Source organism: Mytilus californianus, unplaced genomic scaffold (genome assembly GCF_021869535.1).
Source record: "Mytilus californianus isolate M0D057914Y unplaced genomic scaffold, xbMytCali1.0.p SCAF_3, whole genome shotgun sequence".
Classification (NCBI taxonomy): Eukaryota; Metazoa; Mollusca; class Bivalvia; order Mytilida; family Mytilidae; genus Mytilus; species Mytilus californianus.
This window is the reverse complement of record NW_026262679.1, coordinates 35,501,045-35,516,464: the sequence shown is the minus strand read 5'-3', so window position 1 is coordinate 35,516,464 and position 15,420 is coordinate 35,501,045. Positions and strand designations below refer to the sequence as shown.

The following is a 15,420-nucleotide window of genomic DNA, read 5'->3' as shown; positions in this document are numbered from 1 at the left end:
TGTTTTTGTCTTTTTCATCTTCTGAAAGCTGCAAAATAAAATCGGCTAGTTGATTCTGTTCGTGGCTAGCGATTTTAATAAATACAGTGTCAAATTACTTTTCTGCAAAAGTTGAAGGGATTCTTTACTAGCATTGTACATTCTTTATATAATATGAACACTCGTTATGCATTTATACAAACACAATTTACCAACCACCTGGTCACAGTGTTTGAGTACATCTGCTGTATAGACTATCTATTTGGTTTTACATAGAGTTTGTTGCTCGATATTTACACATAGTTCGTACTTTTGTTTATCTAAATATAGTTACAACGAAGGACCAACTCTTCGTAGTGCTTTAAGTATTTCATTTAGGGATGGTTGAAGACAGATTTTTTTACTGTACGGTCTGTTGCTTGTATAAAGCGTCTGAAGCGCCTTTCCGAATTTACCTTTATCAGGAACCCTCAAACCTCAACTATGTAAAAGACATAAACACGTAGATATGTGGTAAGATGGTTTGATTGTCAATAAGACAACTATCCACCAGATACCAAAGGACGACAGTATCCAAACAACTATTGGGAATTGTACGGCTATCAACACTCAGAAAATCCATACCATATATAGGGGTGAAAGAGGGGGTCCATTAACAGATTAACAATTTTTTATTTGCTCAAAACAGATAAAAGTAAATTTAAAATACTGATTACCGATAACAGCAATTTAAAATATCTTAAATGAGAAAACAGTGAATTCAAGAAAAAAAAAACAGTTTACATGGGTCATTTTTTTCAGTTAACAACAAAGTAAATTTTAAGAAAACAGATAACATCTAATTAGTCAATAACAGTTAACAGCACATATATTTTCAAACAGTTAACAAAAGTTTAAAAATGCCTATAACACTTTAACAGAAAAGATATTGCCCCCTCTATCTAGTAAGCTTTAAAAAGTCCCAACAATAAACAATGCGAAACAATTCATAAGAAAATAAAATCAGTGGCCTGTTAATGCTAAAACAATAAAAGAATAACAAATAAAGCAGACAGCAACCAACGACAACCAGTGAGTTACAGATGTCTTACTTGGAACAGGCATGTAAAGAATGCAAGCGGGTTTAACTTGTTTGTACGCGCTCAACCATCTCATAAACTGGGACAGTTTTTCGTTCATTGTTTTGTTATGAATTAGGCCGTTAGTTTTCTCAATTGAATTGTTTCATATTTTTCATGTCGGGCCTATTATAGCCGACTATACGGTATGGGGTTTTCTCATTGTTGAAGGCCATCGGGTTGCCTATAATTGCTTACATCCACTTTACTTGAACTTTGGTGGATAGTTGTCTCATTGGCAATCAAACCTCATATCTTTATTTTTATAACAAAACAACATTGGACAAACTATAAAAATCAGATTAAAAAGCTTGACGCATGAGACTGGCATTGAGCTATAGTGTGTTTTATATGCACTATTTTTTGTGCAACGTCATATGTCTCCGATCATTTTGCAAAGGCCCCATGGTTTTAAATTAAGATGTTAACTTACAAAGGAAAATTTAACCTTATTTAAAGGACTCTATGTTTATTTTTGGCTTACGATTTACAATTAAACCAAAATAACGTTTTGTAAAATTGTGAAGGGAGATAACTCCTTTAAGATTTCAATGGATTGCTTTCTGAAGATATATATACAATATATGTACATTGTCCGAAAATATGAAATTTATTTGTACGAGCTTGAGTACCTGGACGTAAAGCGAGACTCGCCGAGCTTTTCACCTATTTCGTAGTGAGTACAAATAGATTTCATACTTCCGACAATGAATACAACTAAATTGTTAGCTCACCGGGGCCCGAAGGGCCCCATGTGAGCTTATGCCATCACTTGGCGTCCGTCATCGTCCGTCGTCTGTCGTCGTCGTCTGTCGTCGTCTGTCGTCGTCGTCGTCTGTCGTCGTACACTATTTCAAAAATTTTCTCCTCTGAAACTACTGGGCCAATTACCTTCAAACTTTAACTAAATGTTCCTTAGGGTATCTTGTTTATAAATTGCATCCGAAGTTTGTATCCATCAACAAACATGGCCGCCATTGCTAAAAATAGAACATAAGGGTCAAATGCAGTTTTTGGCTTATATCTCAAAAACTAAATCTTTTAGAGCAAATGTGACATGGGGTAAAATTGTTTAATTGGTGAAGATCTATCGGCCCTGAAATTATCAGACGAATCGAACAACCCATTGGTGGGTTGCTGCCACCGAATTGGTAGTTTTAACAAAAGTTTGCAGTATTTTGTTATTATTTTGAATATTATTATAGATATACATAAACTGTAAGCAGCAATAATGTTCAGCAAAGTAAGATCTACAAAAAAGTTAGTATGACCAAAATTGTCAATTGACCACTTAAGGAGTTATTACCCTTTAAAGACAATTTTACACAATTTGTTCATCAAGTTTGCTAACATTTAAAAATCTTCTCCTCTGAAACTACTGGGCCAATTACCTTCAAACTTTAACTAAATGTTCCTTAGGGTATCTTGTTTATAAATTGTATCCGAAGTTTGAATCCATTGACAAACATGGCCGCCATGGCTAAAAATAGAACATAAGGGTCAAATGCAGTTTTTGGCTTATATCTCAAAAACTAAATCTTTTAGAGTAAATGTGACATGAGGTAAAATTGTTAAATTGGTCAAGATCTATAGGCCCTGAAATTATCAGACGAATAGAATAACCCATTGTTGGGTTGCTGCCACCGAATTGGTAGTTTTAACAAAATTTTGCAGTTTTTTGTTATTATTTTGAATAGTACTATAGATATATGTAAACTGTAAGCAGCAATAATGTTCAGCAAAGTAAGATCTACAAAAAAGTTAATATGACCAAAATTGTCAATTGACCCCTTAAGGAGTTATTGCCCTTTAAAGACAATTTTACACAATTTGTTCATCAAGTTTGCTAAAAATCTTCTCCTCTGAAACTAATGGGCCAATTACCTTTAAACTTTAACTAAATGTTCCTTAGGGTATCTTGTTTATAAATTGTATCCGAAGTTTGAATCCATTGACAAACATGGCCGCCATGGCTAAAAATAGAACATAAGGGTCAAATGCAGTTTTTGGCTTATATCTCAAAAATAAATCTTTTAGAGTAAATGTGACATGAGGTAAAATTGTTTAATTGGTCAAGATCTTTAGGCCCTGAAATTATCAGACTAATAGAACAACCCATTGTTGGGTTGCTGCCACCGAATTGGTAGTTTTAACAAAATTTTGCAGTTTTTGTTATTTTTTTGAATAGTACTATAGATATATGTAAACTGTAAGCAACAATAATGTTCAGCAAAGTAAGATCTACAAAAAAGTTAATATGACCAAAATTGTCAATTGACCCCTTAAGGAGTTATTGCCCTTTAAAGACAATTTTACACAATTTGTTCATCAAGTTTGCTAAAAATCTTCTCCTCTGAAATACAGGTGAGCGATTCAGGCTCTTAAGAGCCTCTTGTTTTCATCCTGTTCTGTACACCCGACACTTTAAGGTTTAATAGGTTAAATCCAAATAGTTGTCTCAGACTTTTCAAAGAAATCGACATAGTTTAAATGCTAAGGAGACCTCAAAATGAACTGTACGCAAAAAAAGAAATATTCAAATTACACCTTGCTCAATATGGACGCGGAGTAACAGGTGACTTATTTTGTACAAGAACAAATAAAAAAAAAAATATGTGTACCTGTTATTTGTACAATAGTTGGATAATTGCAGGATAAACCAAACTTTTTAAAACAACCCAGTTTGGTTACGAACAAAACGACATCACAACAAATCCATGTTAGGGGTGATAACTCGTATATAGAAAATTGTTCGGACCAAAGAAATGTTTTAAGCCCAAGAACTTTTGGAATCATTTACTTAATTTCTTTTTGACAGTGCAAGAAATTGATAAGCCTGAAGGAGGAAAAATTACCGAGGGTTGACATCTGATTTAAATCACCAGTTCTTCAGTGTGTAGTAGGTCAGCAATCAGTCATTAACTATTCGTTCCCTGTGATAATATGTTAATTGTGTTACTGTTTTCCCTTCAGATATATTGATGATGTTCCGTCACTCCATATTCCACATTTCAATGACTGCTAGATCTCATATATCCTAGTGAACTTGAGATTAAGAATACTACCGATAGAAGAATGTCTGCTTCGTATTTTGATCTTTTCCTCGATATTGACACAGATGAACGATTTCAAACTAGAATCATGACAAACGTGATGATTTTAACTTTCCAATTGTCAACTTTCTTTTTTCAGCAGTAATATACTCTCTTTTCCATCGTATGGCGTTTACATATCTCAGTTATAACGTTACGGTCGTGCATGTTCACATTATACAGACTTTATTAACAGTGATGTGTCCCTTACACACAAAAAAAATGCTGCGTTAGAGTTATGAGGAAGAACGACTGAAATCGACACAACATAATTTTTACGGTCACAATCACGAATTATTTGACTGAAACGATGAGTCGATGTCTCAACTCACGATCGACATGTTTTCGCGGTCTTAGATGTTAAGATCTATAATTAAACCGAATGTGTCATATTTCCGATTATAACATTTTGACTGAGTGTCAATTGGCATGGTGGGTGATGCACGCATAGCAGGAGACACTTATCCTGTCGGAGCACCCGGTCTCGATCCTTTTGGAGTTCATGCGATTCACTAAATTTTTGTTTATAACATGTACCTTGGTTTGTCTCGATTTACGAGATTTGAACATCAGTAAATTGCTGTCGCCTTAATTTCGCAATGTTTCATTTAAATTGCATTCTTGATCCCTTTTTATCATGTTATAGTCCTAAAGGACTTGAAATGACACATGTAGGTTAATCCCGGATAATGGCGCCTTCTAACTGTCTGTAGGTCTTGCAATCGTTTTCGACGTTTTTGAACGGCAAATTAAGATCTACGCAAACATATAGTCTGCAGAAAATTTTTTTAGGGAACATTTTGATAATTCAGTATGTCGGACGCGCATTTCGTCTGAAGATGACTCATCAGTCTCGGTCAAATCAAAACATGTGAACTGACAAATATATTGCACACTGGAAGAGCCTCGACATTCCCCCTCCCCCCTCCCCCAAAAAAATAAAAATAAATAATTGTACAAAATATGGCTAAAGCCATTTATGCCTAGGGTATATAAAGAAATGCATGAAAATGAATATTTACCGTTCTCATCAATTGATGAAATATCAGCATGAGTGCATTAAGACTTATTTCAAAACTAGAAAATTTTGTATTTGAGGTTTTAAAACTGACGGATTACATTTTAAAGTTACTAAAACAATTGTGTTCAAAGGGGAATCCAAAATTGAATAATAGACTAGACATTCACGAAAGAAATTAATTTCAATATGGTATCATTTCGCAAACAATTGTCAAGAAGATACTTTAATAATATTGTTTGCTTGCAATGTTTATTTTATCACTCCATAACTAAGTTAGTAAAGATAAAACTCGACGAACCTTCACCCAGTTGATAGTATCTTTTAAATAACAAGAAACAAGTCATATTTTAATTTAGAGATGTACGTACCTGTAAAATGTGCTTTAATATTGTTACATCAACTGTTCTCCTCCTACGGATATTCATTTGTAACTTTGAAAATGAAAATTGCGTTGCTGATAGATTTATAATTAGCTGTTCAAGAAAACAGAAGTTCATATGGCATGTATACACACAAAAAGAATTAACAAAAATACTGAAATCCAAGGTAAATTCAAAAAAGGGGGGGAGTCCATAAAACCTGACAAATTCAAACACTCGAATGAAAAATAACTGCCATATTCCTGACTTGGTACTGGCATTTTCTGAAGATATGATGGGTTAAACCAGGTTTTATAGCTAGCCAAAACCTCCCACTTGTAGGACAGTTGTTTATACTTCGTTATTGACAAAATCGGGCGAGTTACCCAAATAGACATAATTGGTAAACGTGACAACTGATTTAAAAAAATTCCAATAAATAATCAATAAATCTGACAAAAACACCACAAAAAAAAAAAAGTTTTAGTAGTATGATAGTACATATAGTATGGTAAACAAATAATTTCATATATACTTTTTCAATATTTGGGATTCAGCAGCCAAAACTGTGTAAACATACATCACAGACATACAAACACAAATGACTTAAAAATTCAAACAAACATACAAATAAATCTGACAAAAACACCAACAAAAATAGTTTTGGTAGTTGATAGTACATACAGTATAGTAAAAATTTCATATACACTTTCCCAATAAAGTACAAATTAAGTGAAATATAAATACAAGGGTTATCAAAATAAAAACAACATTATAAAATCCCCATGCATCTGAATCGTACCTCTGGACCCATCCGCATCAGGAACGCCCAAAGCCAACACACGATAGTTGGATGCACAAATTACCGAGTCATGTAAAGAGTTATACGACTAAAAGGACCATTGAATTATGTTCTATTTTAGGAAATCAGAAAGCCACTCTGCAACATTGTACACTAGAATATATTAACGACTACATTTTTTGCATTATGTTTTTCGGTCTGTGCGTCCGTTCTTCCTTCTGTCTGTCCCGATTCAGGTTAAAATTTTTGGTCGTTTCAGGTTAAAGATTTTAGTCAAGGTAGTTTTTGATGAAGTTGAAGTCCAATCAACTTGAAGCTTAGTACACATGTTCCCTATGATATGATCTTTCTAATTTCAATGCCAAATTAAAGTTTGACACCAGATTCACGGTTCACTGAACATAGAAAATGATAGTGCGAGTGGGGCATCCGTGTACTATGGACACATTGTTGTTTTAAGAATCGAATGACTTGATCAAAATTTCTTGGATTTTAATGAAACTTGATAGAAGCTTTTTTAATGATCAAAAGACAGTATCTAGCGAAAAAATTTTAAAATATTATTTTTCAATTTCCGTATTTAACTGATAATTGGACTTTGTTATTTTTTAGAAGTTAACCACCAGCAGTCTAGGGTGAAATTTCAAAGACAAACAATAAAGTTGCCAAATCTTCATAGAATTGAATGAAACTTTGGAGCAAGTTGTTTTTTATGATTAAGAAATAATGTCCGAGTCAAAGTTTTTGATATTTTTTTATTTTTCCCTATTTTACTAAAGTGGACTGTTTTTTTTGCAGTTAACAATCACATTTTTAGACATCAATAACTTTGTTAAACCTTCATGAAATGTTTTGAAACTTATATATATACGCTTCTTCAAAGTTCTTCTATATTTTACTGAAAAATGGACTTAATTGTTGTCAATCAATATAACACTTTTACACTGACAGCAGCAATCGCAGGCTAGACATATATCATGTCTCCATGGACCCTTTACGATTGTTATCTGTTTACAGTTTCTTTCTTGCTACTATGATTTTTTGCTCAATACGCTAAATGGGTAAACATCGAAATTCAAAGACAACAATTCCAGTAAGGAGGCAACTGACGATTGCAGTCATATTAACAAGCCTGTAGATCTTGTCCTGATAATTCATTTTTTCATATTAACAAGCCTGTAGAAATTGTCCTGATAATTCATTTTTTTTTTGCTATTTACAAATTAATCTTCTACATTTTGTAAGATATATAGCAAAATACAAAACAAATGGTTCAAATCCTCATTTTAGGGTAAACACTCGTATAAGGAGTCGACTAAATATTTCGAACTTACGACTCATTTTTAGATCTTGTCTTGCTGATCTTTTTTGCTTTGCATAGTTATCTTTTATTCATAATACTTTCAAGATAATAGACAGAAAATAAAAAAACGAAATGGTAGACATTGCAAGCCCGAAGCCAGGAATTGTCAATGGGAGTTACAACGACTTATAATGATAAGAGACATGTTATCTCTATGTTATATTTAAGCAATATATGCCATGTTTACAGGCAGGATCACATTCACATTTTTTAAAACTAAATACCCGAAATGACCAAGAGTAGTATAGATTGAACATTTATATCCCCGCAAATACGCGTGGCGTTGTGGCTGATCCATTTTTGGGCAGACCCACCCCCTTTTACCCTTTTATGTATTTCCCCCTCCTCCCTCCCGATAAGGTTATAACCGGAAATGACGTCACTGGAAGGATTCGTTGCTGGAATCATTTAGCGAGATACCATTTAAGGAAAACGTGGCCTGATCACCCTATTTGGTCGTGCCGTGTCTACCTGACGTCAAATGATTCACTTCAGGACGTGTCGGCATTGTGGGTACGTTCATTGAACAAGAGTATGTCTCCCTATTTGGAAAATTCAATTAAAAAAAATTCAAATTCAAATATTCAAAAATTTTAAAAATTTTAAAATTCTAAAAAATTTCTACATTTTCAAAAATTCAAAAAATTCAAAAATTCAAAAAAAAAAAGTCAAAAATTCACAAAAATTGAAATATTCAAAAATGAAAAAAAAAAATGAAAAAAAATAAAAATTGAAAAAAAAAAAAAAAAAATAAATAAAAAAAAAAAAAAAAATAAAATAAAAAATTCTCAATAAAATAAAGATCGAAAAATATCACTGCATAAAACTGATCACCTTATTCAACGTCTATAAGAGTGCCCGAAGCAAAACTTGTAACTAAACGATGGACGAATTTTACCTTTACGTATCGAGCGAGGATTCTCTTTCGCTTTTTGAAAGTAACAACGTTGGCGCATTTAGGGTTCAACTTCACAAAAGCTACACATTGGACGGAGAATGGGAATGTGCACTGCTAGAGTTATCGTTCGTTACGAAGTTTCCGACACCAACGAGACGGGTCTCCTTTTGCTCGGACTTTGTGTACGACACATACGCCCGGGAAATGTCTCTGCCGATACTTCAATCGGCAGGGGTTTTGAACGAAGATATCGCGGACATCGTATATGAAAAACCAATTTACCTCAAAGTAACCAGAAATCAATTGTTTGACAGAAAAAAAAAAACAAAGGCCATGAACAGTATTTTACATGTCTCTTTGTTAATTCATTCTCTTATCTTAATGTTGATTGGTAAACCCCCAGTAGCTGGAACACCCGACATATTTTCACCTGATCTATGAGAATATGAGTCTGAATCTAATACGGTGGCTTTTATGTTGTTTGCACACATACACATGGAATAGATAAAAAAAGGACGATATGAGAAAATGTTTTATTAAGATCAATACTACATCACATCTGACTAATTGTGTACCAAAATATCAGAATGAAAATAACGCAATGAGTTTGCATCCAGGTCGACCGATGAAAAGACATTCACTACATCTTCCATCTTGATACTCTGACATCTCATTTTCACGTAATAGGCGCAGTATAGTCCACATGTTTCCGAAAAGTCGGGTTGAATTTGACATCGAGAAAAACGGTACTTGGGTCCGTTAACGATGAGAATATTTCTAAAATGTTGCTGGTATGTCTCTGGTGCTCCTCCCAGGGAGTAAAAAAACTCGAGCGGTCCCGATATAGGAAAATAAAAGGCCACCGAATGAGTTCCTTCCTGGTTACAGTTGTCCGTGTTGACTACGTAGGTTTTAGGTCTGTCACTCACATAGGCTGGTAAGTCGTCTGCACAGCAAACGCTGGCCGACGTTCCGCCAAAATTCCCTCTAGTGCCTAGCCAGACATTTGTAAGCGAATCGATTTCTTTCGACAATTATGGTCCTCTCAACCATGATAGTGTGCAAAGACCAGTCCGCAATCTCGACAAGCTGTTAGATCCTCTCTGTCATCCATTATATCTGACGTTGTACTTTCAGTGTCGGAACTATCGTGGCCCTCCATTTCTTCAGAAGTGTCGACTCCTTTGCCCGTCTGCAAAAAATCAGTTCCTAGTCTTGACGATTCTGAACTATCGTTGCCCTCCATTTCTTCAGAGGTGTCGACCTAATTGCTCGTCTGCAATACATCAGTTCGCAGTCTTGACAATTCTGTCGTTCCGGGTTTCAGATCAACCAGAAGGAATCCGTAGGGTCTGCTCATCGCCTTTTCGAATTTCCAAAAAAAGAAGTCCGACCTAGACGGATACATCTGTCGTCATAGGGTCATGACTGGTTGTCGATCAATGGGATTGTTAAAGAGCACAAGTTAATGACAGTTTCGTCTCTGGGTTGGGTCCTTTCCAAAGTACAAGTTTTGGTTTAAAACCACTACTGACAAATTTCTGTGATGACTGCCTTCCGGAAATAGATCGTATATTCTTGAATCTTTAGCCGATGTGGACATCAGATCATCCAAAATAATCATATTCCTCTTCTTGGGATCGAAAAAGTCGTCAGTTTCTAAATCGACCGGGATTCCGCGGAAAAATTCCACTCGCAGACGCACTGTTTTCTGTATTTCTCCGTAGAGCTGCCATCTCTCGTTCGTTCTGGGCACGGACGGCACATCCTCCTTACTCGTTGTAGCATGTTTTTCATAAAATAAGTCTTTCCGCACGAGGTTGGTCCAGATACAGTCATGGTAAATGGGTGATTAAAAACAAAATCTCGGTGCTGAGAAAATTCTTGTTCCTCTTTCATGGGAAGGATCTGCTGCTGCTGCTGCGGTTGCTGCTGCTGTGGTTTCTACTGCTGTGGTTGCTACTGCTGTGGTTGCTGCTACTGTGGATGCTGCTGCTGCTGCTGTTGAGGCTGCTGTTGTGGTTGTTGCTGCTGCTGCTGTGGCTGCTGCTGTTGTTGAGGCTGCTGCTGCTGCTGATATTGTTGCTGATGCTGCTGTTGAGGCTGCTGCTGATGCTGCTGATGATATTGTTGCTGATGCTGTTGTTGATGCTGCTGCTGCTGTTGAGGCTGCTGCTGCTGCTGCTGTTGAGGCTACTGCTGCTGCTTTTGAGGCTGCTGCTGTTGTTGTTGTTGCTGCGCATGTTTGTTTTTCATTGGCCAAGCATAAACGTTTCGACATAGGTTGCACTGAAACATCTTCACCTTTTCTGCATGTGTATACAATCTCCTCTTATAGGTTTCTTGCGAAAATGCATTAAGCAAAACAGGTGGTCATGCTTTGGTCGACATATCTTGAGATTATCATCCCTCAAGGATAATTCGATTGGTACAATTGGTTTCTGGTTACTTTGAGGTAAATTGGTTTTTCATATACGATGTCCGCGATATCTTCGTTCAAAACCCCTACCGATTGAAGTATCGGCAGAGACATTTCCCGGGCGTATGTGTCGATCACAAAGTCCGAGCAATTATTGAGAATTTTTTATTTTATTTATCTTTTTTTTATTTTATTTTTTTTTTTCAATTTTTAGTTTTCCTTAAATGGTATTTCGATAAACGATTCCAGCATCGAATCCTTCCAGTGACGTCATTTCCGGTTATAACCTTATCCGGAGAGGGGAGGGGGAAATACCTTAAAGGGTAAAGGGGGCGGGTTCTGCCCAAAAATGGATCAGCCACAACGCCACGCGTATTTGCGGGGATATAAATGTTCAATCTAGACTACTACCAAGATTGGTTCCAACTGTCCCAGCAATTATAAAAAAAGTGTTTTCAATATTTTTGTTTGGCAAATATTATGAGCTTAATAGCACTGTTCATGCTATTATACATTTTGTTAACATCGCTTATTAAAGCTTAAAAAATACAGTAACGGGTAATACTGTACGCAAAAATTTAGATAAGTTAAAAATAGCCATTGGAAAATCAACAGGTATCATTTCCTATTTAAAGAACACACAAGGAATGTAAGTATACACAAGTATTTACTAAATTTTTCGTGATTTATTGATTTAAAATCACAACGTATCAGACATTGCTATTTTTACTCATTTGTTAAACTAATCAGAATTGTTATTGTAACACATGTGTAAATAGTCAATAAATGAAAGGTTTTGCTTTCGGTTCGGTGAGATGATGTCATTACATGGTGATTGTATACGTCATTCCTCATTTTGTACGAAAATGAAAATAACATGCTTTCTTTGGTATATAAATACAACGTATTAATAATGAAGTTTTAATTTCCCCATTCTATTGTGGAAATTAACACTTTCCCATATTAAACACACTGTGTCATAAAAAATGCAAGTTTCGAGTGCAAGGTATGTACTGCTTTCTTTTTAGTAATTATATAGGGAATATATTTTAAAATAAGTTTTATGTTATTATTTAAAAACTGTATGTATTATTGATTGGTGATTGCTTTACGCCGTATCAGCACACAAAGGCTATATCGTGGCGAGATAAAGGCGTTAGCCCGTTTGGGTGTATCTTATTTACAACATGGTTTTATTATTAATGCGATAGATTTCAATAATTTAGGAGGGTGTCTTTCAGCAATTTGACCTTATTTTATGGTAAAGCATGGTAAATGCACGATATCAAATTGCATTCAATGTTATCATGGTGTACACACAATTGTGGTGCATCTTCTTCTTATTGATGGAAAACTATACATATCATTTTGCTAAGAGCTAAGCTATACATTAATTAACAGAATTTTCTTAATTTAATTTTAAAGAGAACGTATTGAAATACATAAAAGTTATATAAAAAGATCTTAATTTAATCTTACCTGGTTTTTACATTGTATATGTATTTTTTTCAATTTTTAAGGCCCCGGATACTACAATGATTCACAATAGCACAATTGTGTTCAAATGATGGATATCCACGCAAAGGTAAGTTTTCCTCATCCAAATTTCATGAAACTCATACACAATACTATGAACCAAAACTCGCAGACAAAGTTAGAATTGAGGCAGTGTTACTTACCGTTCTAGAGTTTTGCCCCTTTGTAACTTGGGAAATGCTAATTTTTTCTTGGAGGACAAAAAGTATGATCTTCACTTACTACAAATAAACAAGTAATGCTAACAAAGAGATTAAAGTAAAAGAAGCAAAGCATTATTCAAGAACTGAGAAATTCACTGGTCACAATAGAACTTTAAATATCAGAAAACTAATTACATAAGAAATAAAAACAAAACAGTGAAAATGAAAATAACAAACAGCATAAAAATACCTAGGACTAGAACACTAGAATTCTTTAAAAACTAGCAGTGACATCAAATGCTCTCAAAAAGTATTTTTATGTATTATAAGCAAGCTTATTGGAGGCATTCGTGTCCTCAGACACATTCTTCTTTTATTTTAACATATTTTCCAGAAATCAATTCAAATTATTGACCTAATCGTTTTTTTTATGCCCCACCTAGGAGCATTATGTTTTTCGGTCTGTGCGACCGTTCGTTCATCCGTTCGTCTGTCCGTCCGTTTGTCCATCCGTTCGTCCGTCTGTCCCGCTTCAGGTTAAAGTTTTTGGTCGAGGTAGTTTTTGATGAAGTTGATGTCCAATCAACTTGAAACTTAGTACACATGTTCCCTATGATATAATCTTTCTAATTTTAATGCCAAATTAGAGTTTTGACAATTCACGGCCCACTGAACATAGAAAATTATAGTGCGAGTGGGGCATCCGTGTACTATGGACACATTCTTGTTTAATTTTATATTACCACATACAACAAGAAAAAGTTGACGTCCTAAATATAAATGAAATATTTGCAACTGGACTTTAAGAAAAGTGACCAGTCAATCTTAGAGAGCGGTTTGTGATTTCAACAGCTGCAACTGTAGATGTGGTGTTGATGTTGGATCGTTGGAAGTTTCTTGTAATTCCATGGACAACATGCCTTATCCCCTCGCTTTTTTAGGTTACTGTTTTGAAGACTGTTGTTTATCTTCTTGTTGTCTTTCGTTTATTGTCAAGGTATTGTTGGGTTTTCTTCGCCTTTGGATTTTTAATTGTCCATCGGTATATATTCTGTATCTTTTGTTTGATGCAAGATATGAACATGTATCCCCAATGAAAGATCACATGTATATGTTTTAAGGTTTATTTTGTTGCTGGGTTGATTTCTCACGTACGTTCATTCAGAAGAAGAAAATTGAAAAGGGTCACCGTAAAATTAATTATGTTTCACTTAAAAAATAAGCAATCATTCAGAAATTTCCACTTAAAAAAACAGATCATGCTACATGTTATGATTTTTCTGGAAACAATTGTTATATATGCAATGGACTCACTTTATATATATTTGGTAACATGATTTTATTATTTGTTTTATAAAATTGTAGCTTTCAACAATGAATCAAGCAATACATGATTTGAAACAGACACAACTGAAAATATTGGATAAAATCTACACCAACAGGTTCGTTTATTATTCATAAATACGCGAGATAAAGCGCATGGAATCAAAAATTTAAATTATCCAAGAAAAGTTCATATTTATAATATCAAAAAGCTATTCTATGGAAAATTAAAAAAAAATGTCTTCTGTTTTTATGTTGTTTAAGGAGGTCTTATTGAAGTTTAACAAATATTCGTATAAACCATTCAGAGTCGTATAACCAACAACACATTTCAAAATGTTTAATGTTTATAATTATAATGTAAATATTTTGCTGGAAACGAAGTGCTAATCATACATACGTTTTCGTTAAAAATGATTTCATACTATTTTGTTTTTAGTGGAGACGCGGTCAACAATCAGGATAAAATGCATTTTGAGAGTAAGTATGAAAAGGACTGTAATAAAACTATAACAACAAAAATATACTAAATACAATAACTGTAATTTAGGAATGATTATCTTTTTCTTTATTCAGAGTAAGTTATGATATGTCAATTCAAGATTAAAAACAATCACAATGCAAACCAAATTTATTACCATATCAACAGACCTTGTCTCTCGTTAGCAGACATTGTACCTCGTTAATAGACTTTGCCTTTCGCTAGCAAACTTTGCCTCTCGATAACAGACTTTGCCTCTCGTGCTGTGTGGAAGCACCGAAAGGTTTCCCCGTGCTTGAGATGTATGCTCTTATTTTTCACAGGAATAGGGTATTTTTTCTTGACATAGATTATCATACCACATCTCCTTATTTTTATCTTGTCTCTCGTAAGCAGACATTGTCTCTCGTTGACAGACTTTGCCTCTCGTTAACAGACTTTGCCTCTCGTTAGCAGACTTTGTCTCTCGATAACAGACTTTGCCTCTCGTGCTGTGTGGAGGCGCCGAAAGATTTCCCCGTGCTTGAGATGTATGCTCTTATTTTTCACAGGAATAGGGTATTTTTTCTTGACATAGATTATCTTATGTGTGCTACAATCGTTTCCTGTCGGGCAATATAAGACTGTATCTGCAATTTTAATGCCAGATACAAATTATAATCCCCATCTGTATTCTTCAATGCACAGATGTAATGTTTTCGACATTTAGTAAATAATTCCGATCAAATAGGTACTAGGGTCCATTTCGTAGCGAGTTAAGAGTTTTTGCACTATGCTGAAGGTCTAACTGTGACTTTGAGATGAAGAACAGAAATACAAGAGTTGTTCATTTGGTTTATGAGTTAGGTTTATAGGTGTGTAGTGATTGTGTGTCATTTATTGATAG

The 15,420-nt window shown here is 34.6% G+C and overlaps 2 protein-coding genes across 4 annotated transcripts in view; one reads left to right on the top strand and one right to left on the bottom strand.

The window, feature by feature from the left end:
• Positions 1-10,484: 10,484 nt before the first annotated feature.
• Positions 10,485-10,913, bottom strand: LOC127733468 (ice-structuring protein 4-like). Its single transcript, XM_052242823.1, has one exon. The coding sequence runs from the start codon at positions 10,911-10,913 to the stop codon at positions 10,485-10,487; it is 429 nt and encodes a 142-aa protein (XP_052098783.1).
• Positions 10,914-11,645: 732 nt separating this feature from the next.
• The window catches only part of LOC127734449 (uncharacterized), a 35,432-nt gene continuing 31,657 nt past the window's right edge, over positions 11,646-15,420 (top strand). For 2 of the 3 annotated variants that reach the window (XM_052244318.1, XM_052244316.1), the window contains exons 1-4: positions 11,646-11,700; positions 12,572-12,636; positions 14,096-14,172; positions 14,493-14,533. In XM_052244318.1, coding sequence (XP_052100278.1) covers positions 12,616-12,636; positions 14,096-14,172; positions 14,493-14,533 — 139 coding nt within the window. In that variant the 5' untranslated portion in view covers positions 11,646-11,700; positions 12,572-12,615. Of the gene's footprint in view, positions 11,701-11,870; positions 12,058-12,571; positions 12,637-14,095; positions 14,173-14,492; positions 14,534-15,420 lie in introns of those variants that run through there. The other variant, XM_052244317.1, reaches the window with a different exon arrangement.

Excerpts from the sequence above, each read along its gene's own strand:
- LOC127733468 (XM_052242823.1), bottom strand. The coding sequence starts at position 10,913 with ATGTCGAAACGTTTATGCTTGGCCAATGAAAAACAAACATGCGCAGCA.